The sequence below is a fragment of the Medicago truncatula genome, chromosome 5 (genome assembly GCF_003473485.1).
Source record: "Medicago truncatula cultivar Jemalong A17 chromosome 5, MtrunA17r5.0-ANR, whole genome shotgun sequence".
Taxonomy (NCBI): domain Eukaryota; kingdom Viridiplantae; phylum Streptophyta; class Magnoliopsida; order Fabales; family Fabaceae; genus Medicago; species Medicago truncatula.
Genome location: NC_053046.1, coordinates 658,283 through 681,251, shown reverse-complemented (window position 1 = coordinate 681,251; position 22,969 = coordinate 658,283). Strand labels below are relative to the sequence as shown.

At 34.3% G+C, this 22,969-nt stretch overlaps 4 protein-coding genes and 1 pseudogene across 4 annotated transcripts; 3 read left to right on the top strand and 2 right to left on the bottom strand.

Moving 5' to 3' along the window:
• Positions 1-3,428: 3,428 nt before the first annotated feature.
• Positions 3,429-4,033, bottom strand: LOC11435815 (2-hydroxyisoflavanone dehydratase-like; annotated as a pseudogene).
• A 1,477-nt stretch (positions 4,034-5,510) lies between these two features.
• On the top strand, positions 5,511-6,065 carry LOC11442719 (putative heat shock 70 kDa protein 7). The gene has a single exon (XM_003610634.1). The coding sequence runs from the start codon at positions 5,511-5,513 to the stop codon at positions 6,063-6,065; it is 555 nt and encodes a 184-aa protein (XP_003610682.1).
• Positions 6,066-8,049: 1,984 nt separating this feature from the next.
• Positions 8,050-10,058, top strand: LOC11435814 (heat shock cognate 70 kDa protein 2). Its single transcript, XM_024784093.1, has 3 exons — positions 8,050-8,105; positions 9,138-9,447; positions 9,498-10,058. The coding sequence occupies exons 1-3, from the start codon at positions 8,050-8,052 to the stop codon at positions 10,056-10,058; spliced, it is 927 nt and encodes a 308-aa protein (XP_024639861.1).
• Positions 10,059-12,969: 2,911 nt separating this feature from the next.
• On the top strand, positions 12,970-14,244 carry LOC11437326 (2-hydroxyisoflavanone dehydratase). Its single transcript, XM_003610631.4, has one exon. It carries the CDS (start codon positions 12,996-12,998, stop codon positions 14,016-14,018), a length of 1,023 nt encoding a protein of 340 aa, XP_003610679.2. The 5' UTR covers positions 12,970-12,995; the 3' UTR covers positions 14,019-14,244.
• Positions 14,245-14,339: 95 nt separating this feature from the next.
• On the bottom strand, positions 14,340-22,691 carry LOC11444205 (probable ATP-dependent DNA helicase CHR12). The gene is made up of 12 exons (XM_003610630.4): positions 22,351-22,691; positions 22,111-22,252; positions 21,791-21,855; positions 21,161-21,349; positions 20,819-20,968; positions 20,051-20,425; positions 19,663-19,922; positions 19,321-19,539; positions 17,423-17,630; positions 17,192-17,345; positions 16,005-16,607; positions 14,340-15,232 (listed from the first exon to the last, which is right to left on the bottom strand). The coding sequence occupies exons 1-12, from the start codon at positions 22,477-22,479 to the stop codon at positions 14,535-14,537; spliced, it is 3,192 nt and encodes a 1,063-aa protein (XP_003610678.1). The 5' UTR covers positions 22,480-22,691; the 3' UTR covers positions 14,340-14,534.
• Positions 22,692-22,969: the final 278 nt, after the last annotated feature.

The following is a 22,969-nucleotide window of genomic DNA, read 5'->3' as shown; positions in this document are numbered from 1 at the left end:
AAATCATAAACATTGCCTCAATATAAATCATGATTTAGTGAATAAAAATCATGATTCTAAATTCGGCAAACTATCAATATAAATATTGCCTCTTTGCATAAATGTAAAATTTTTCTTGCAAGGATGATCACGAATCTATAGAAAATTCTAGACTAAGAAATGAATAACAATCATTCATATAATAAACAGCTGTATGTAGAAAATTCTAAACTCCAAAATGAATGGCACTCATGAATGGCAGTAAAAAATGAATATTGTGTAGTTTCTGCTGGATAGTGTTGGGCTTGGGCTTGGGTTCACTTTGGTATTGGGCTAGTACAGTACTTACTTAGTTTAATAACATTGAGTATTTTTGCGGTTTGGTTTGGTTTGGTTCGGTTGCTGAGATGCAAACCGCAAACCGAACCGAACCGCGCGGTTCAGTCTAAAAGTCATCCGAACTCATCCGAACCAAGTGCGGTTTTTTGCGGTTTCAGTTTGGGTTGGTTCGGTTTGCGGTTTTTCTATTGGATTGGTTCGGTTTTGAACACCCCTAGTTGTGGCAGTAGGATTGTACTTCACAATGCTGTTATGCAACTTGTGTGGCTCTCATGTGTTTGGGTTATGTGAAATGAGAGAAATAACAGTTTATTCAGGTACCGTTTGGCCCGGCTTTTTTTCAGCTTTTCTACGTTTTTAAGGAGAAGCTAGGCCAAACACAATATCAATAAAGTACCTTCGAAAAAAAGTACTTTTTTTAGAATGCATAAAATTGAATGGAATGAACTTTAACCAAAAGTTGTTGAATGCTACTTCAAAAAACTATTTCTCCCCAATTTATTTCACAAGCATCTCTCTTCAACTCCCGCCGGCAACCTTTTGTTTTATTTTTTCAATATGCTTTTTTCTTCCATTTTATTTTATTTTATTTTTTTTAACCGGTCCATTTAATTTTTTAATGAGGTTCCATTAAATTTTATTATCTATTTTTTTAAGGAATTTTATAATCTCTTTATCACTTATATATTAATTTCAATATCTTTTGATTATCACAACCTCGCAAATATTTGTATTCACGCTGTCAATGAATGACACCGAATATTTTTATTCCCTTTCTTCAACCACGGAAATACACACACATGTTAGCGTTTAGAGTAATACTTTATGTTCCTTTTTCTGTTTTTTTTTTGTTATGCTAATGCGTATAATTTTTGTTAGTGTTGTGTAATGCGTATAATTATTTTTATAAAATTTTGATTTTAATTAAAAGTACAAGTGTAGTTGCCTAAAAAAATTATACTTATATATAATTTACACATTTGTATTGTAACAAACTATGCATATCTTTTTCTTATTAAAAAAACTAAACATATCTTTCTCAATGACACCAGCAATGTAACAAATATAATATTATATAATATAAATTCTTATCTTTTTGACCAACACTAAAAATATGGTATTCTTATAACAAAATTTGTTATAGAGTATAATTGGAAAAGATATTGTACAAATTTGTATTCATGTTACACAAAATAAACGTCATTGAGTAAATATAGTATTGGTAAAAATATATCTTTTATATTTTAAACATTTTTTCCCTTCAAAAAATATTTTAGACATTTTTTTATTTATTATGTTAATTCATAATGAATTCAAAGTTTTTTTATTTATTTATAGACAATGCATAAATATATGCAAGGTCCCGGATTCGAACCCATACACCACCAAAAAATAATAAATTCAAAGTTTTGTATAATATTTTGCCGAACAGCTTTTAACTCAAAAATAACTTTAGAACTAAAAAAAAAATAAAGAAACCAAACAACTTTAGTCTTTTTCTTAAAGAGCTTTATTTTAAATTTGTTTTAAAGTAGCTTTTAGACCGAAAAAAGCCTGGCCAAACGGTACCTAAAAATAAGGAAAAAAATGTTTGTCAGATGCTAATCAAAGTTAAACTTCACTCTTTTTGGTGGATGAAGGCAGTTCATGTCAATTTTAACTTAAGTTTTCATATTTGGTGGTCGAACCCATTTGCATGTTTGGGTGTCGGCTACTCCTCTGATTGTATTTTTTTATTTGTGGTTACCTTTCCTATATTGTAAACTTTCGAGGTCTTTTTGGCACTCCTCCTTATACTAAGATGATCATCTTTTGGCGTTAATATATATCCCATTTTTGTTTGTTCAAAAATAATAATAATAATAATAGTAGTAGTAGTAATAATAATAGGCAATTTCTATGGCACACTCGATAATTTTGAGTGTACCGGTACACCCGTGTATTTAAATGAATAGTTTAATGTTATTTTCTTTAGAAAAAAATATTTTCTATCATTTATAATTATATTTTATTTTTCAAAAGTGTCGGCAAAGCAAAATTCAATTTTTTTTACTCATAATAGTGTATATTGATTATTTTTTTCAATAAAATGTTAAAAAAATTTAGTATAATTCTTATAAAAAATGAAATGATATTTTTTCTTATGAGATAATATTTTCTAAGATATAAAAGTCGATAAATATCTCTTTATCACATTAAAATTATCGTTAACTTATAGATTTATGAATTAGATGTACTGGTACACCTTAATTGAAGGTTGTACCGTAGAAACTTCCATAATAATAATAGTAATAGTAATAATAATAATAATAACATCATCGAAATATAAATCATTGAAACATTCCAATGTCACGTTTACGAAGGTGATGTGTTTGGATTGTTTGAAGATGTTGTTGGGTTCAACAAATGAGACTCCACAATGTCACGTTTCAATATAACTCTCAATTTTTATTTTTTTTTGAAACAATAACTCTCAAATCTTTGTTGACGCTGTTAATGTGCGGCGAGAAGAACATAGGAGAGTATTTAACAAATGAAATAAGTTGAGTTGGACTTGTTTAAAAAAAAGAAATAGAAATAGTAGAGGAATATAAAATTAGAAGAACATAGGAGAAAATATGTTAGAAGAACCATCTTTTAAGGATTATGATTATTCCATTTGATCACTATTTCAAGGTGTACTTACAATTCTCACATAAAGTGACATTTTTCTTTCTTTCTTAAATTTGGTATCTGACTCAAGGATCACTAATATGAAATTGACATCGGAGATTCAAACCTGAGAGGAAAACACTCTAAGGTCTTGAGTTAACACCATCAGACCAATCTAAGTGACATTTTTTTAACATTAAAATTTATTAATTACCAAGTATTTGTTCAAGAAGAACAGAGACACGCAAGATAAAAACGACATAGTAAAATGACACGTAAGACGTAGACAACATGATAAAAGGTGCTATATGTGTGAAACACCCAAAAGAAAACCCTAACACCAATTAATAAAACCCAATGACACATTTGAATAAATAAAATAAAACAAACATAAACAAAAGAGAAACAAACAATAGCATGACATATCCTTATTCAACCCATACAATTTCTTAAATCTTTCACTGGTGAAGAAAATCAGCCACAACTTTGATGAGTTTTTTGCCCTTATCAGATTCAGGATGGACCATATAATAACAATGATCTTCATCTTCTTCTTCAAAAAATTCAACTTCCCCATTCCAATGACTCCTTTTCACAGCTTCATAATACAAAACAGCTCTGTCCCTAAAACGATCCTTACCAGCAACAGTAACAAGCATTTTAGAACAACCAAGTAAAGCCAAATTAGGTGACATTGGACCCAATGGATTCACATTTGGATCATCTATCCCAAAAGGAGCACGAGGGTACACAAATTTCCAAAGCAAAGTAGCAAATTCATTTACCTTCTCAAATTTCTCAACCTTTTCAAACCCTAATGGTTTTGAACCCCAAAAAAATGTATGGTTCATATAAGCACCAAATATTTTAACACCATTAGGTATTCTTGTAACACCAGCACGCATAGCAATGTTGTGAACAATATTTGCACCACTGCTATCACCACCAATAAAAACTTTGTTGAAATCACCATGATTAATGATCCAAGGGTCACTATTTTCTGGAACATTTTCAATGGTAGTGTTATGAGAAGCAACCCAATTGAGACCATCCCAACAATCATTATATTGCGTTGGAAGAAAATGTTCTGGAGCTTTTCTATATTCAATAGAAAAAATTAGAACATTTCCTTGAGAAGCAATAATGTTACAATATTTGTGATGATGTGATGCAAAAGTTGATTCACAACAAAATGCACCACCATGAAAGTAGACTAAGATAGGTATTTTTTGGTTTTGATCGGTTAGTTTTGGTAGGTAAAGTCTAGCAAAGAGTGAAGGTTCATTGGAAAAGAGAATGTCTTTTGATGAGACATTTGTTTCAAGGTCTTGTGGTGAAGGTGTAACCTTAGGCATGTCATTGAGACGTTCTATGGTTCCATCATTGTACACATGAATGAAATCAGGAACTAGTGAAACTATCTCTTTCTTTGGTGTAGAAGACATTTTCAAACATGCAAATCAATTAGAAGGAGTAATAGTTTCATGGAGCAAGAAGTTCTCTCTTATGTTCCAGTATTTATTTATTTCTTTTTTATTACACACGTACGTTATTTAGGAAATTGATTATGCATGATATTTTAATTAAAATATTTGATTGTTTAATCTTATTTATGGACACAATTCAATAATTTATTTTATTTTTACAAAGAATCGGATTTCTTATATTATTACAAAAGATATTGTTATCTTTTCGCTGGCCTACTACCAACCAAGTAAAAGTAAAATGATATAAATGGTAAAAAATTAATTTTGTTGTTGCTTTAACTTTAATCACAATTTTTCTTTGATTTTCTGTTGTTGTTGTTGTATCATCTTTAATCACAATCTTTGATTGTTTTTCTGTTGTTTATGTTGTTGTTGCTTAAAACAGTAAAACCTAAACACATACACGTAACACCGATACAATTTTTTTTTTAGTAAAAGACATAATCACAATTGTTAGCGGTGTCGTGGTGTCGGTACACAACATGTGTCGGATCACAAATGTCGTTCGTTGTTGTTGCTTAAAACAGTAAAACCTAAACACATACACATAACACCGATACATTTTTTTTGAGTAAATGACATAATCACAATTGTTAGCGGTGTCGGTACACGACATGTGTCGGATCACAAGTGTCGTTCATTGTTGTTGCTTAAAACAGTAAAACCTAAACACATACACGTAACACCGATACAATTTTTTTGAGTAAACGACATAATCACAATTGTTAGCGGTGTCGTGGTGTCGGTACACGACATGTGTCAGATCACAAATGTTGTTCGTTGTTGTTGCTTAAAACAGTAAAACCTAAACACATACACATAACACCGATACAATATTTTTGAGTAAATGACATAATCACAATTGTTAGCGGTGTCGTGGTGTCGGTACACGACATGTGTCGGATCACAAGTGTCGTTCATTGTTGTTGCTTAAAACAGTAAAACCTAAAACATTTCAATGTAATAACATTTGTAGTAAATGACATTATTTGAAACGTTTATTTATGTTCAATATTTATGGCATCGAAGCTTTTTTGTTATAATTAATTATAAATGTCCTGTGCAGATGCTAAGCGTCTGGTTGGTATGCGATTCTCTGATTCTTTCGTAAAAAAATATATTTTCCATTGGCCATTTGAGATTGTTCCTGAAGATGATAAGGCCATGATTGCGGTGAACTATATGGGGGAAATGAAGAAATTATATCCCGAAGAAATCTCTGCCATGGTTATCACAAGGATGAAAGATACCGCTGCTGCTATGACTTATGGTCTGAAACACAAATTTATCTCGGTGAAAAATGTTCTGGTTGTCGACCTAGGCGGTGGGACACTTGACGTTTCCCTCGTTTCTATGGATGTCAATTCTTTTACTGTGAAATCCACTTATGGCAATCAACATCTTGGCGGTCAAGATTTTACCAACACAATGGTGAATCACTTAATCAAAGAATTAAGGAACAAGAACATAAAGTGTGATCTTAATGTAAGTCTCAAGGTTATCAGGAGGGTGAAAACAGTCTGCGAAGAGGCCAAAATAATTCTTTCAACAGCTGAGAAAGCTGAGATTCATCTTGACACTTTATGCAATGGTATCTGTGAGAGTTAACTTAAAATCAGGTTCTGCAGAAATCGTGGTATGATGGCTAGGCAACGTTGTGACGTCCTATTTTATTATTTATTTATTTTATTGAGTTTAGATGTCTTTTTATAATTTAGTCGATTTATTTTGATGAGTGATATTTTGTTATGTTATATGTTGGTATTTATTAGTAAAATATATATGTTATTTGGTGTAGAAATATATTTGTTATTTGGTGTAGAAATATATTTGTTATAGAAATATTATATATATATATATATAGAATATTGAGATGTGATGGGCAGATTTGGAATAAGGGAGAATATGTTAGACTTATAAAAAGAGAGGTTAGGAATAGAGAAACAGAATACGTGAAAACAGTTTTTGGGAGAAAAGGAAGAAACCAAGAGAAGAGAAGAGTCGGAGAAGAGAAAGCGGTAGAACCTTGCGATCATCTAACCTAAGGTAAGGGGGGACTAGCTTTCTCTAATAAGGGGTTGTATAATTCTGAAAAAGGTTTAACCTTGTAGTTGTTGTTAGTTTTGATGTTATAGAAATTTGGGTTAGATTTCATTCATAATCTTTTGTATAATCTCTTTTTCTACTTCTACCCATAAGTGCCTATTTGTATAAAGTGATTATTGTGGATTTAATTGGTGAGATTTGTGCTTATGTTTTGATGCAATGTTTGGATATGTGAATTTGATGTTAATTAAGTTGTTGATGATGAATTTATATGCTCAAGTTATGTATATATGTATACTTGTGTTTTTGCTCAAAATTGATGAAGTATAATGTTGTTGATGAATTAACTTCTGATTGTTGTTGTTTTTGTTATGAGATATTGTTTTTGATGATTGAAACCTTGGGTAATCTTAACCATAGAGCTTGAAGTGAACTTTTGTTGTTCTTGAGAACTTTTATGAAAAATGCGTCAAATGGTGATTTTTGTTGAAATGATGTTTTGGTTCAAGTTTGATATGGTTTTGAGTCTCTTTTGATGTATATAAATGTTGATGAATATGATGTTGTATGTTGTTGTTCATGATTGATGAAGTATTATATGAAGGTATATGTTGATAAATATGATGTTACATGATGTTGTTTATAATTGATGAATTATGGTATTATGATGCAAAGTCGTTGTTACTGTTGTTGTGTTAATATCGTTAAGCTGCAAGTTGTCTAAGTTGTTGAAGTTGTCTAATGACAAGTTTTTCCGCTGCGATGTAATTTGAATTATTGATGAAAAATGTTTAAATAAATAGTAATTCTACTCTATTTATCTTTTAAAGTAGTGTGACATCCTGTTTAAGTTGATTACTCTGATTATTATGTAAAAATTTTCAAGTTAGGAAAACGGGGTGTTACAAACGTGGCACGATTGGAGGTTTCAGTTTGAGGCAAGTCACTGGAAAAATCGTGGCACGATGAGGTCGCATTGTGGCACGACGTTATTCGCTGCCAGCGCACCATCGTGCCACGATTTTTCCAGTGACTTGCCTCAAACTGAAACCTCCAATCGTGCCACGTTGCCTAGCCATCGTGCCACGATTTCTGCAGAACCTGATTTTAAGTTAACTCTCACAATTCTCCACCTTGACTTCAAATCAGGGATGATGCCAATTTAACATCAACCACCATTGCTGCTCTTTCCATTGCTTCCCACTACACCAAGTAGCTCCACAAGTTTACACCTTAACCCCTTCAACCATCGGAATGTCTTCCGCCTTCTCGAAGGTCCTTGCAGTCCAACTACACTAGGAATTTTAGGTAGTTCCACAAGCATTCACCTTAACCTCTTCAGCCATCGGAACGTCTTCCGTCTTCTCGAAGAGTCCTTGTAGTCCAACTACACTAGGAGTTTTAGGTAGTTCCACAAACATTCACCATAACATCTTCAACACAGGACATCTCCCGCTTCCTTGAAGGTCTCCTTGCATCCAATCACCCTTGGCCTTTTTTTTAGGGTAATCCCGCAAGCCGTGCTATACATTCTTCAACCTCCGAAATGCCTTCCGTCTTCATGAAGAAATCCCTTGCTCATCATAGAGCAAAGCACCCAAGGTCCTTCATAGTCGTACCATTACCAGTGTGTTCAACTCCACCTCACGCTGAGCGTACTCTACCTAAACTAGAAAATGCGTACATCCCACTATGTCTTCAATCTTGAAACTCCATCTCAACAGGTAGATCATGAGTATTGTTGCCTCCGCCTCTCCAGACTGATCATGATTATTCTTACGACCGCCTCTCTAGGCTGATGGTGAGTGTTTAACGTCTCTCCAGACGACCACCGCTCCACTAGGCATCACTCCCAAGGTGAGACACATCACCTTCTTCATCCTCCAAACAACACCACACCATCAGAGCACCCGCATCCCCAAGACGCGCCTCAATATTCTCCAAATCACCAATGATTTTGTTGAACTCTACAAGTAGGTCCATGATGGCCTTTGACTTTACCATCTTGAATGAGTAAAGTTGTTGCTTTAGGACTTGCCGATGAGCCAAAGACTTTGTCATATACAAATATTCGAACTTTGACCACATCGATGTCGCGGTTGGTTCCTTTGCTACTTCTCTCAAAACTTTATCCCCGAGGCACAAGACAATGGCACTCCTGACCTTGTCCACCATCTCGGTCTTCTCCGCTCGTGACATGGTGATCGGTAACAAACCTTCACCCTTCAACAAAACTAGGGTTTGTATAGAGTTTGTCTATTTGGAACAAACACTAGGGTTTGAGGGTTGATTCACCTTGAGAAACACTATTAGGATCGAGTCTCTTGGTTACGGGAAGAGGCTGGGACTTTGGGTAGAATTAGGCGGGAGACTTATTCTTGTAACCCATTGATATCTCTTTTGTAACGTTACTCATCATATAGTGAAACGGATGGCTGCTCTCCCCAGACTAGGTCAATTTGGACCGAACTGGGTCAACAAATTCTTTTGTGTTCTCTCTTCTTTTCTCTTGCTGTTTTCTACTTTTGGCTTATGTTTATTATTGTTCCGTACACTTTGTTTTGGTTGCCTGATTATTCCTTGCTCCACACATCAAATTTGTTATTGGTGTGATTTTCATCGAATTCGCAACAGTATTGATTTACAAACTTCCATCTCCCGTGATCAGTTTGAAAGGATTAATTCTGTCCACTTCGCTGACTGTATGAAAACTATTGAGAAATGTTTGACCTATGCCAAGACAAATATCAAGGAGGTCGACGACATTGTACTTGTTGGTGGGTCAACCAGGATCCCAAAGATTGAATCACTTTTGACGAAATTATTTAAAGGCAAGCAGATTTTGAAGACCATTTACCCCGATGTGGCCGTAGCACATGGTGCTGTATACTATGCTGCAGTATTAAATGGTGATCAGAATGTTCCAACTGCGTATTTGAATGAGGTAACCTCGCTCAACCTTGGTTATAATACTTTCATAAAAGACGAAAACAGTGGAAGGTTAATGAAAGACATGATGGCTGTTGTGGGATGGCTGTTGTGGTTCCTAGGTGCAGTCCTCTTCCTATCTCCAAGGAAGCGAAGAATATCACAACGGTTCAAGATAATCAAAATGAAATGTGTTTGTTGATCTATGAAGGAGATGAACAAAGTGTTAACAGAAACACTAAACTAGGAGAATTAGAACTCCTTGGCATTCCTCCTGCTAAATGTGGTGTTCCCACTATCACTCTTGGCTTCGATATAAGTTCAGATGGTGCCTTAACTATTTCTGCAACAGAGAGCTCTTCTGGAACAAGCAACAAAATTACCATTGAAAATTTCAAGGGAAGATTTTCTGAAGAGGAGATCGAGAAGATGATTAACCAAGCTGCTAAGTACAAATCTGATGATGAGAAACACCAGAAGAATAAGGAGGCAGCAAATGAGCTTATTGAATATGCCACTGCCATGAAGCAAACAATTAATCCTGAGCTGTCAGTTAATGCAAAGGAAGAAATTGAAAGTGAGATCAATTTGGCTGTTGAATGCATGCCTAGAGAATTGCCACTTTGAAGATATTGAAGATATTGAGCTCAAGAGAAAGGAGCTGGACTAAATGTATCAGAGTCATGTTGTCATGGGTGAGGATGGACCTACTATTGGCAGTGAAATTGTTGGTGAGCTGGAGACTGAGTGATTTGGCATAACTCTGTTCATGGGAGTTGGTGGTGATTGAATACTTTTATCTTAGTGTACTTTTAGTGGAAGATGATCTAGTATAAAAGACTTAACAATGCAGTCCTTAGGGTACTTTTATGCATTTTGTTTTTGATATATTTTGTTTTAGTCGGTGCAAGTGTTTAGATTTTTTGTGGATTAAACTGATGCGTTGGTGTGATGCAGATCAAGAAATTCATAGAACCTATTAATTGCACCACCCCTAGTATTCATAGGCTCAAGGTCACTTACATCATCCCTTACCTCATTGAAAAAAAACTTGAGTTTCTCATTTGAGAGTTAGAGAGTGGATTCTCTCTTGGTTTCTGAGCCATGGTGTGTATGTAATTTGATCAGCGAAAGCTTGCTCAAAGATCAGAAAGAGTAAATTCTGTGGATCTCCATCCAACAGAACCCTGGTAATACTTTGCAATCAATGAAAGAGTTGTAGAAAATTTCAAGTTTCAGCTCATTTGAGCATATACTAAGTTTGAGTTCAATTATTGCATTCATGGATTTTCTTTCACACACTCCATTTATACTACAGAAATGGGTTGTGTGGACACTTGAGAAAATATGATAGGAAAACTAACTACTTACTAACATGAAGGCTTTATACAATTACACCATATTCAGCCGTGGAGTCCCAACATTGAAAGAAACCAAAAAATGGTGAGTCTCAGTGTTGGCAGAAAACTAAAAATGATACGATGTCGATAACATACCTATTGAGTGCTGTGCAAAACAATTTATGGGCAAAGAAAGAGCGATCAAAGCGGAAGGAAGTTTAGGCGACGATAGAACCGACCAATCAGGCATTTGGGATGACAATAAATGGAAATGAATAGGAAACCAAAGCTACCAGAAAAACTTTCATCACTGGCCCTACTTGAATATCTGAATCCCAAGATAAACTATCATCACTTAAATCACATAATGAATGATAATGCCACCAGAAAAAAGAGACCATCACTGGTCATACTTGAATATCTATTTCTTTTCCTTTCCCTCATCACGGGCATTTTCTTAGTTATTAATTGATTTGTCTTTGATAAATGGAACCTCCTCTCTTTAATATATTCCATTCTAGAAGAGTGAGATTGAACAACAATTGACATGATGCTACATCAAGTTTATCATTGAACAAGCTTTAAATCTTTAAAATATATGTATATCATAAATATTGCAATGATTTTCAAGGTAACGAATATGGTAAACCATTACTCTAATTGTAATTAACGTAAAATAAATTTCACTTTCTACAACTGTTATAAAAAAAAGTAGAAACAATTGTAAGAACTGGATTTGTACAAGTCCATAGAAAAAAACTTGGTTGAAATCAAAATAACAAATTTGTCCACCAGGCTCCAATGATATCCTTTGCTGAGGTACAAATTTTCACACACATAATATATATGGAAGACACAAATTTTGGTAAAGAAAAAATGAATATCAAATTATTATATATAAAGGTCTTACAGTTTTGAGTAAATGTGATATTTGTTTGTATTTGATTGGACGTAAAGTATCAAACTCAAAACCCAATTTCTCATGCTCCGTGCCTATTCTGCAACGACACATACATAAATTTGACATTAAATAATTAGTCACACCAACAAGTTTTAAAAAGGGATGGTAGTAGTCATTTTAATCACCGAATATATAACGAGTAGTCACAATAGTTCGTCAATGCATCAAAATTCTTTTTCTTCTTCTTTTGGTACATAAAAGAGGGCCAAACCCCAATGCATCGAAATTCTAATATAGTCCTTAATAATACAATTTTATAGTCAAAATAGACACTGATGTAAAAATTATTCCTAAATGCTCACATTAAATCTTATCATTTCGATGTGAATTTGGTTTACCTAAAATACTTTTATCTTTGATACATTTTGTTTTTTCAAGCTCAACAGTGGTTGTGGTATATGAACTAGTAAAAGAAGCTCTCTAGTGGGAAAATTAGTACTCATTTTGGAGATTATTGTTTTTTTCTTAAATTGCTTAGCATTTATCACATTGACTTGGTCAGTTTCCATTTTTGTCATGATATTCTATATGTGTGCTTCTTAGCTTCTGCCGTCGATCATAAATCTGGATTCGTTTAATTCTATTTTACTCATAAACTAAACAGAGTGGAAGTGTTTAGATTTCTGATTGATTGTTGATTTAATTGATGTGTTGTTTTGGAATTTGATTCTGAGGTTTATTTTGTGTTTTAGACTTTAGTTAGTGTAGTGAGATTTTTTTTGTATGAATAAGATTTATTAGCAACTAAGCAGAGTGCAGGAAATTTTTTGAAGTAAAATAAATAAATAAATGCATGGTCCTTTTATCACATACAGCCAAATGAATATAGAATATTGAATTAATTAGAGTCCTTGTTTGTACGGCTTGAAATATGTATTTATTCTTATATTAGATGTCCTTTATCATTTCAATTACTTGAGAAATTTATTTGTAAACTTTTTTTTTTAATTTTTTTTTTTGTCATTGATTGAACTTCTTTGCTTAGCATTTTATGAATTTTTCACTATTTTTTGTTTCTCAAAATTTTCAGTGAAGATTATTTTTTTTTCACTGATGTCATCTTTACAAAAGAAAACTATATTAATTTAATTTAAAAGAATGTCCATATTTTATGATAAAGACAATAAAAAACCTCAAATATTGACTGTTACAGTTCCACTTGAGTATTGTCAATATTGATCTTCACATTCTTCACCAACCATTTAGATGGAACCTTATCTAATAATCTTATCTTTGACTATATTAGTACATACCCTCCTTCCCATGTTTCTCACTCACTTTGTTTATTCCACCAAAATGTCAATGAATTCTTGTTCCAACACCAACAAAGAGATAGAAAAAGAGCTTCTACCCCTTATCCGTGTCTACAAAGATGGCACCATAGAACGTCTAATGAGTTCTTCAATAGTCCCACCTTCCCTTCAAGACCCTCAAACCGGTGTCTCATCCAAAGATATCGTTATCTCCAACAATAACCCTTCCCTTTCCGCTCGCATTTTCCTTCCAAAATCTCACCACAATCATAAATTTCCCATCTTACTCTATTTTCATGCTGGTGCTTTTTGTGTTGAATCCCCTTTCTCCTTTTTCTGCCACCGATATCTCAACCTCTTGGTTTCTGAATCAAATATAATAGCTGTTTCTATAGATTACAGACTTCTTCCACAACATCCTCTTCCTGCAGCGTATGAAGATGGTTGGACTTCTCTCCAATGGGTTGCTTCTCACACAAGCAATGACCCCAACAGTAGCATAGAAAAAGAACAATGGTTACAAGATTATGGTGATTTCAACAAAGTTTACATAGGTGGTGATGTCAACGGTGCTAACCTTGCTCATAACTTAGCTATGCGTGCTGGAACTGAAACATTACCAAACAATCTTAAAATATTGGGAGCATTACTATGTTGTCCTTTTTTCTGGGGTTCAAAGCCAATTGGGTCAGAACCTGTGGAGGAACATGAGAATAGCCTTGCTATTAAAGTGTGGAACTTTGTGTACCCTAATGCAAAGGGTGGGATTGATAACCCTATGGTTAATCCTTGTGCTATTGGTGCACCTAGTTTGGCTACACTTGGATGTTCTAAAATACTACTAACTATTACTGACAAGGATGAGTTTAGAGACAGAGATGTTTTGTACTATGAGTCTGTTAAAGAAAGTGGGTGGCAAGGTCAACTTGAACTGTTTGAAGCTGGAGATGAGGAACATGGTTTTCAGATCTTCAAACCTGAAACTGATGGGGCTAAACAATTTATCAAACGCTTAGCTTCTTTTCTTGTTTGATTAACCCTTTTCAATAAATGTTAAAGAAAAATGTATTGGTCCGTAAGTGAGGGAAAAAAAATCCATAGTTGTTTATGAAATATTGTTGAGCTTATTAAATGATTGATCAAACTCATTTCTTTAGTTGACAAACAAGTTCAACACGAGGTCGGGAAATAAACAATTTCTTTTGTAATCTTGGCCCCATTTATCAAATTGAGTTTACTTTGAATCGTTTTGGTGTTTATTTTGTTGAGAAGTGCGTTCACCAACATCTATCATTCACTGACTCCACTTGCTTAACAATCTAGCGTATGCATAGAATTACTTGGGGAAATAGACTTCATAAAATGATCGATTTTACATTAATTACGATAAAATTACAACAGCCAGAAGGAACTTTGTAGTATCTTCATTTTTTTTTATAGAAGAATCTACTAATAACTCTTGACAAACTCCAAGAGTTAAAAGCAGAATTTGGTTCAAATATTTGGGGAAAATTTCTGGCACCATTGATTAATTTGAAACTCATAAGTTTTAGCTTGCTCTTCTTCCATTTGAACTCTGCCCTTTGGTATCAGATAATGAACCCTGGCTAGGATAGCTTGATCTCTTTTTTCTAATAGTATTCCAAGAAAACACATGCTCGTTCAAACCACTTACACCGGTATCCTTGATTTCATGTTTATGGGAACTTACTTCTTCATGCTTGAACCTCTTAGAGGCAGGGGTCCCATAAAAAGTGTCTTCATTTGATCTTTCATTTGCCATGGTGTTGCTTAACTCTAACAACCTTTCTTCTGCCCCGGTGTCATCACTTGTTTGTGCATGGCTGTCAATAGGGAGGCGGATTTTTCTTTTTCCTTTAGCTGAAGAATTAGATACATCATGTCCGCTTTCCACAGCCTTCATCCATTGTAGATCGCTTAACGTATCTGCATATACCACTTCTTTTCTTGGCCGCTTTCCAGTAACAGCACTGCTGTCAAAAGCTTTGGCCTTTTCATCCTTATTTAGTGCAGAGTATACCCAATCTGGCAGTTCGTTCTCGTCCATGAGACGAGATCTGTAGTTCTCCTTTTGCCTTCTATCTTCGTCCATTCTCTCGAACAGCCAAAATTCCTCATCCGATCGGGCTGCAAGGCGGTTAATTTCTCTCTCACTTGGCACATCTGTTCCAAGTGAGCTGCTACCTCTACGCATAATCTCCTCCAACATTTCTCTTCTGTCCTGGGCTGCACAAATTGAAATACCATATATTAACGTTTAAATAGTTAATTTTTAGCAAGATCTAGGAAGTGAAACACGGAAGATTGATATGGCGGCAGGGTATGTTCAAAGTTGAACGCAAACATCTTTGCTAATGCTCAAAATCAGGTAGGGGGTAAAATGCAATTAAGAATGCAATATTCATCTTTCACCAACTAATTATTTGAACATCACTCAAATGAGAAGATGAGATGAAAACACAAGTAAACGTTCCAATAAAGAATGTCTCGTCAAGTAGTTGAGCTGAGACATCTGAAAGAGTTTGAGAAGGGCCAGGATTCAAACTTTGATTATTAACATACTAACAACTAACATATTGCTTATAAAAACAATATTGACGTGCATCGGATGATATTTTCAAATAATAAAATATAGGATTATGTGCATAAAAACAAGCTGGGTTCAGTATATAAGGACATAAATTTCATGACTATGGGTCAGTATCAAGCATCAAAAGGCCTGAAATTACACTGGAGATATGACTTATGTAATCTGTTTATGGCCCTAGTAGCAGTTTGGCTCATGACACATTCTGTAAGTCAGAGAAGAGCTGTTTGACAAAGTTTATACATGGAATATGCAGCAATTTACAAGCATAATGCTGGCTCTAGGTCTGAAGTAGTGAATAAACGAAAACTTATCTCCTTTTTAATATGCAAAGAAACAATTTCCCCCACCATCCAAAAACTGAAAACATTTACATATTTTCTGGGCATTGCAAAAGTACGCAAAACAAACCTGTTGACGTTGTATTGAAAAGACCAGCCTGGATGACTTTGGCATCAATTCCCATCTTTTGTTTAGCACGTTCCAATATCACCTCTTCAATGGATCCTACACTAACTAACACAAAAACTCTAACTTCCTTTTTTTGCCCAATGCGATGGGCTCGATCCTCAGCTTGTTGATCCATTTGAGGGTTCCAATCACTGTCAAAGATTATAACAGTATCTGCTGTTTGCAAGTTCAAACCAAGACCTCCGGCACGAGTGCTCAAAAGAAACATAAAATATGGCGAGTCAGGAGCATTGAATTTCTTTAGAAGGGAACCTCTTTCCTCGGTTTTTGTTGAGCCATCAAGTCTAAGAAATTTATAATCATGAAGTTGAAGATAAACCTCAAGAATGTCCATGAGGCGAGTCATTTGTGAAAAAAGGAGGACTCTATGACCAGCTCTACGGAGTTTTGGAAGCAAGCGGTCAAGAAGTTCAAATTTCCCTGATGCTCTGACGATCTCCTCCCTACGATATATATCATAGTTTCCCACAAAGAGGTAGGGATGGTTACAGCACTTCCTGAGTTGCATTGTCAAGTTCTGTAGACTTTTTGATTTTCCAGAACCTACAGATTTTTCTCTATTTAGTTAAGAGTTTGTAACTGAAGTTGTCAAGAAATCAGGTAAGCATATAAGGATGTATAAACCAACATTACAGAGACAGATATTTTGGGATGGTTATAATACCAATGAAAACTAGTTCTTTGGATGAAAGGAAGACAAAATTAGAAATTACATTTTTATTGAACAAAGAATCTTATTTAACTAAATTATCATAATGTTACAACTAGTAAAATGTTGGAAAACACCAGGAAAAAAATTCTCTCTTTACGAAAGAGAGAAGGAAATCTGTTCCAAACATAGAACATATCAATAACAAGTTAATATCCAACTGAATGGGAAAAAAAGATTTTGATTTGCTTTCTAAAGATGGGCAGAACTGATATATTTCTATACAGCTACAATGAAGTTTGACTTTTGAGAGCCAAAACCAAATAGAATGGGGTTGGATGGGAATAAACAAATAACCTTTGGCAGAAGCAGGCCAATATTCAAATAAAAAAGTACTCAGGTTAAGCATATATTTTTGTGAGTTGAACTTTAAGAGAAGAGTATGTAAAGGGATAACTGGAAGGTAATTGAGACAAACCATAGTCTAACCCAACTCTGCCCACGTCGGTCACTTGTTGATAATATACTTTCTGCCAGGCTGACATGTCACATTTGAGTATGACCTGAGATTTACCAGGAAGAAACTTTTCTACCTCAGCCTTTTTCCTTCGTAGTATGAAGGGCCTTATTACCTAAAAGAGGGAATGGTTTATTATATTAGAATGACATTGATAAGAGAAGGAGAATAAAAAATAAGATAGAAACTCACCTGATGCAGACGGCGAATAATCAATAATTGTTCTTCATCTGTTAAGGACACATCAACTCGATCTGCAAAGGGAGCATTAAACCAGTCCTCGAAATTTTGAACTGAATTGAAAATGTTTGGGAGGAGAAAATTGAGCAGGGACCACAATTCCTGCAGGCTGTTCTGAATTGGGGTACCGGTCAACAGAAGTCTTCGTTCAATGTGATAGCTGCAAAATAATTGAATTGGAGAATTTGTAAATTTTGTTTTGCAAAATTCTAATGCAGTTAGATTAATGGATGTTAGTATAATCTAATGAAAATTATAAGAAATTCAACAATAGATATTGCTGGATGTAAACAGCTTTAGAAGGTGATGAGCAGACCCAAAAAATGCTTCCAAGTAAAATTCTAATAAGGTTATTTAAGAACACTTGGGCTCTGTTTGGTAAAAACAGCGGATAGCTTATAAGCTAGCTGATAGCTGATGACTAATAGCTTATAGCGGATAGCTGATAGCTTATAGCTGACGACTTATAGCTGATAAGCTAGTTGAAGTGTTTGTAAAATTAGCGGTTTAACTGACTTATAAATGTAAAATGACATAAAAGGACATTCTTATTTCATATTAAAATTTATATTCATTAATATTTAAGTATTTATAATTTATTAATTTAATATATTTTTTATGCATTATCTTTAGAAAAATATAGAGAGTATCTACTGAGAAAACAAAATATAAAGAGTAAAAGATTTGGACGTAACAAAAAAAAAAAAAGTATGGAAATAAAATATAACGAGTTTAGTGAATTTAAGTGTAGTAAAAAATGTGAATTTTAGTGAATTTGTATTAAAAAATGTGATTATTGTAACTAGTGTTTTAAATTATTTAGACAAAAAAATACAGACGTGAAATGATATATGAAAAACATTTTAAGGCTAACACCTTTAATAAAAATAATGTAAGCCTAACCAAAAGAATTTAAACGTCACTAATTTTTTTTTCCCTTTTTATGAAAAATTATAACGTAATTCATGAATTTTTTTATTCAAACGGAAGGCAATGATCATTTTTATTTATGAAAAAAATATATATATTATGATGTAGGTATATTGCAGTTGCATAAAAACATAATAGTATCTATTATTACAACAAAGGAAGGCAATGGATATTTATAAGGTGATTATATCTATTAGTTAAATTATAAAGGATAAAAATGGATTTTAGATAAAATATTAAGGGTAAAAATGGAAGAAATTTTGATAAGCTATAAGCTCAAACGCTACTTGGAATAGCTTCTGAAAAATAGCTTATAAGCTCGTGAAATAAGCTATAAGCTCATGGTGAAAAAGCATTACCAAACAGAGCTTTTTTTGTCAGACGAGCTTATAAGCTATAAGCTCATTGAGGTGTCTTACCAAACAGACCCTTACGTTTTGACTAACCAATTTATCTAAAAACATACGCAGGTTGAATAACCATCCTATATGCCATGGTCTCATAATTAGTTTTGGGGTTGGTTGAGGTTGCAGTGAGCCTAAACAACCCATGCTCCTTTAACAGAGATGAGTTTAGGGTATTAGACCAAACTTCAGTACATGATATACAATGTATTGTGGGGCAATGGAGGAAGGTAGTGAGCTAGGTCTCAGGGGGTCTGAAAAGAAGGTCCAGGAAGAAAGAGATAGTCCAGAGAGAGAGAGAGGCTGAGAGAGAAATGATTGTGAAACAGAGAAGATGGAGGGTGGCATAAATGTCAAATAAATGACAGGAGGAAAGAAAAAATTCGGGTGGCCCCACCCCAATTTTTATCACTCTCCATTATCTTTCCTCCTTCAATATACCCAAACAAAAACATCAGTATAACACCAATACTAACAAACATAATAAAATCACCATAACACTAATACTGGCCGTACCTGTTGTCCAGGGTTCTTGCTAGAGCACACTCATGATTCTTCAATCGATGGCCTTCATCAACAATCAAGTATTTCCAATGGATTTTCTTCAGAAATGCTTTATCTCTCATTATAAGATCATAGTGTGTTAAAAGAACATTAAACTTCCCCTCCCCTGAAATTTCTTCCTTTATTGCTTTCCTCTCATCCATTCGTCCATCATATAAAACAGCTGTAATGCTGAATCATAACGAAAATGCACAAGTGATTAAGAAAGTGAATATGATGCGCAGAATCCATTACCTTCTCCCAAACAGGAGAACAGATTAGGAAATTACTATTCTATATCTAACTTCGACATACCTAGGAGCCCATGTTGCGAACTCGTTGACCCAATTTGGCAGAACAGCCTTTGGAGCCACAATCAAAAAAGGGCCAGTCACACCCTTGTATTCCATAAGATGTGCTATCAACGAAATGGTTTGTATTGTCTTTCCAAGCCCCATTTCATCAGCCAAAATTCCATTTAAGTTGTTATTAAACAAAGAAAGCATCCACTGGAGCCCTTCTATCTGGTATGGTCTTAATTCTCCACCTTGAAGCATAGATGGTTGCTCAGTTACCTATATACAATTACAATGTACTACAAGTTAGTTTGAATTACAACGAGCTACCCTAAACCCTATGCTAGTTAGAATTCCAATATATGAAAAAATTATAATAGTATAAAAAAGTATTCACAGATACCTACCTTTTCTTGAATGGAATGTATGGTTGAATTGTATTGCCGCTGACCTTCAAGTAAATCACTACTGTCATCATTATGATCAGAATCCATCAAATCCTCATCTTCCTCAAGAGGTGATTCCTTAGATATTCCATTCTTCAAAGCATCTGAATCTTCCAAGGGTTCAATACCATTTGATTGTTTGGAGTCTCTTTGACGTTGAACCGCTGCTCCCAAATTTACAAGCAGTTTATTTGTTTCTTCAAGAAGCAACGTTAATCTTTCATTCTTACTCTCTTTCACCATTCTCATGTAAGCTTCCTGATCATCAGCTTTTAAAGCTTGGAATCTCAGCTTCTCAGCCCGAGTTGCACGTTGTCTTTGCCTTCCATGCCATGCCTGCAATATTATTTATGAGGAATTTGTAATCCATATTAAGCCAAAGTTACTTAAACGATCTTTTGACCCAAAAAGAGGGGAAAATCTGACATAAAAAACAACTTAGAAATTTTCACGTTAACCCAAGAGAGACAGACAGTAACAAATTCAAACATTTTTATCATATTAACATATTTTGAAAATAAACAAAGTTCTTGTTCTTGCATATCCAGTATCATGGAAAACAAATGCCAACTCTGAACACGTTCCTGCCAATACATATAATTATCATAAGAGTAGCTCACAAGTACTTTGTAATAGGCCAAAAAGTTGTATACCAACTGTACATTTTAGTTTCCCATAAAAACATACATGTTTTGTAACAAATGAAAGATAGTGGAAGAAATAGCGGACCTGAACAGCATCATTCCTCTGTTTTCTCCTCTTCAAAGAACCTTGGATTTGTAACTGGAACTCACGGACAGCATTCAGTATTTCAGCAAAAAATCTTCTTGTTCTGGTCTCTATCTGACCTTTTGCTTGCTCTTCTATTCTAGATAGTCTCTGCAATTGAAGTTCTACATGAGATATGCATTACAAATAAATTTCATTTCACTCTCATTTACTCCTTGGATCAATGAAGCGGAGCCTCATCATCAATATATGCAAATTATAACCAATAATATCCATAATATGAAAAACTGGATTTAAACCAAGTGGGGGAGAGGGGCACCAATCAGTGAAATAGAAAATCACCTCCGCATCCCGTTTCTTCCTTATTTGATCATCAGCATCCATGGCAAATGGATCTCCAATTCCATAAGGAGGACGCCGCAACCGCATCATGCCCCAGTCAAACAATTGCTTGTCGGGATATGCACAGTTAACATTAAGCCAATATTCAGAGCTCACTTCCGTTCGAACCTTCCCCTGTAACTCCGCTAGCTGCAAGAAAAAAAGTCCTTGCCGACAAGGACACGTTTCTTGTCATTTATCGGTTTTAATTGACATGCAAGCAGGCAGATATGGAAATAAAAATAATAGTTTCATCAAGGGAAATCGTTCTTCACGATATACGAAAAGCAATAAAGGAAATGATATTCATCCGCATACGACAAGCATGGGAAAATTAAATGCGTTACATAAAAAAAATAAAAAAATAAACTGATAACCAATTTAGCACATGTTTGGTAGACCATTTGTCAACTCCCACCACACGAAGTCATAGAATTTCAAAGCAAAAACGTAAAAGCTACAAATTATGCAGCTTCAAAGTTAACGTGCGTTAACAATTCATCCACCGCCAAAACAAACACATACTTAGCAAATATACACACCACTCACAAGACAGAAAACAATGAACAAAGATTCAAGAATCAATTTCACCTTTAGTCCATAAAGCTCGAGCAAGCACTTCGTCTGTAGGTTGTCCCCCCAGTTCCAACGCAATCCTATTCAAAAACAATAATCAACAACACTACTAAGAATCATTTCCAATCAATTAATAATAAAAAAACAATCTCTAGAGACACGTGTCCGTCAGACACATGTCCGTGCATGTGATTACATTCAATTATGTCATTTTCTTAAATTACCATCAGTATCGACGTACCAGTGTCATATGTGTCAGTGCTCCATAGATTATCATATAGAAATGCAAAACACACAACACAAGGAAGTAATAAAAAAAAGCAAAACTAAATTACCTTCAAGCTGCGTTAATCGATTCTGAAACCGAGCTTGAGTACGAACTTTCATAGCATTATTCAATTTCGAACTAGACGAACAATTAGGTCGTTGTTTGGAAATTGCATCTTGAAGCTCAGTCAGTAAACTATCATCATCTTGCTAAACAACAACGAAAACAAAAATGTATGAGAAAATAGTGAATAAGAGAAGCAAATTAAGAGAATTAAGCAGGTGAAGAAAAAAGTGATTGATTATACCTCAGCGTTGAGAGAGAGAGGTTTGGAGTCAGATCCGTAACAGATAGAAGAAACGGTGTTGAAGAGTTCAGGAGGAAGAGGTAAGTCTCGAGAAACGAGGTTTAGTGCACCGATAAGTGCTTGCTCCATCGCCGTTTCTGCTTCTGCTTCTGCTTCTACTGGCGTGGCGCGAGAGAGCGTTGTTTATTATTTATTGCATGCAAATGTTTTTGAATTAAGCTTTGTAAGCGCGTTTGAGTGAGTGAGTTGCGACTCGTAATTGACAGTGCCAAACTATAACCCTCTCTCTCCCTTCGCTGCTTTCTCTCTTGTGAAGCCTTTGTTCTCTTTTATTTTGTGTGTATAGGTTAATGTTAGCCAAACACGCCCTTCTAGTATATCACTTTAAAGACGTTAATACCCTTAGTTTTTGCAACAATTCTGATACACGATATAGTCATTTTGGTCACTGAATGACCATGAGTTTATCAAAACTCTAAACTAATTCATTAGTTATAGATTAAAAAAATAATTTTGATATTCAATAATTTAGATATTATTTTTTAGAGAATTTATAAATAAAAAAATCATAATTCATTTTGTGTTTTTTTTATCATAATAAAATCAATTTTTTTAAAGA

Coding starts and splice junctions, on each gene's coding strand:
- LOC11442719 (XM_003610634.1), top strand. CDS start 5,511: ATGTCCTGTGCAGATGCTAAGCGTCTGGTTGGTATGCGATTCTCTGAT.
- LOC11435814 (XM_024784093.1), top strand. CDS start 8,050: ATGCCTTCCGTCTTCATGAAGAAATCCCTTGCTCATCATAGAGCAAAG. Junction 8,106..9,137: donor CATAGAGCAAAGCACCCAAG/GTCCTTCATAGT, acceptor AATTCGCAACAG/TATTGATTTACAAACTTCCA. Junction 9,448..9,497: donor CAACTGCGTATTTGAATGAG/GTAACCTCGCTC, acceptor AGACGAAAACAG/TGGAAGGTTAATGAAAGACA.
- LOC11437326 (XM_003610631.4), top strand. CDS start 12,996: ATGTTTCTCACTCACTTTGTTTATTCCACCAAAATGTCAATGAATTCT.
- LOC11444205 (XM_003610630.4), bottom strand. CDS start 22,479: ATGGAGCAAGCACTTATCGGTGCACTAAACCTCGTTTCTCGAGACTTA. Junction 20,969..21,160: donor GGAAGAAACGGGATGCGGAG/GTGATTTTCTAT, acceptor CTTCAATTGCAG/AGACTATCTAGAATAGAAGA. Junction 19,923..20,050: donor TACATTCCATTCAAGAAAAG/GTAGGTATCTGT, acceptor AATTGTATATAG/GTAACTGAGCAACCATCTAT.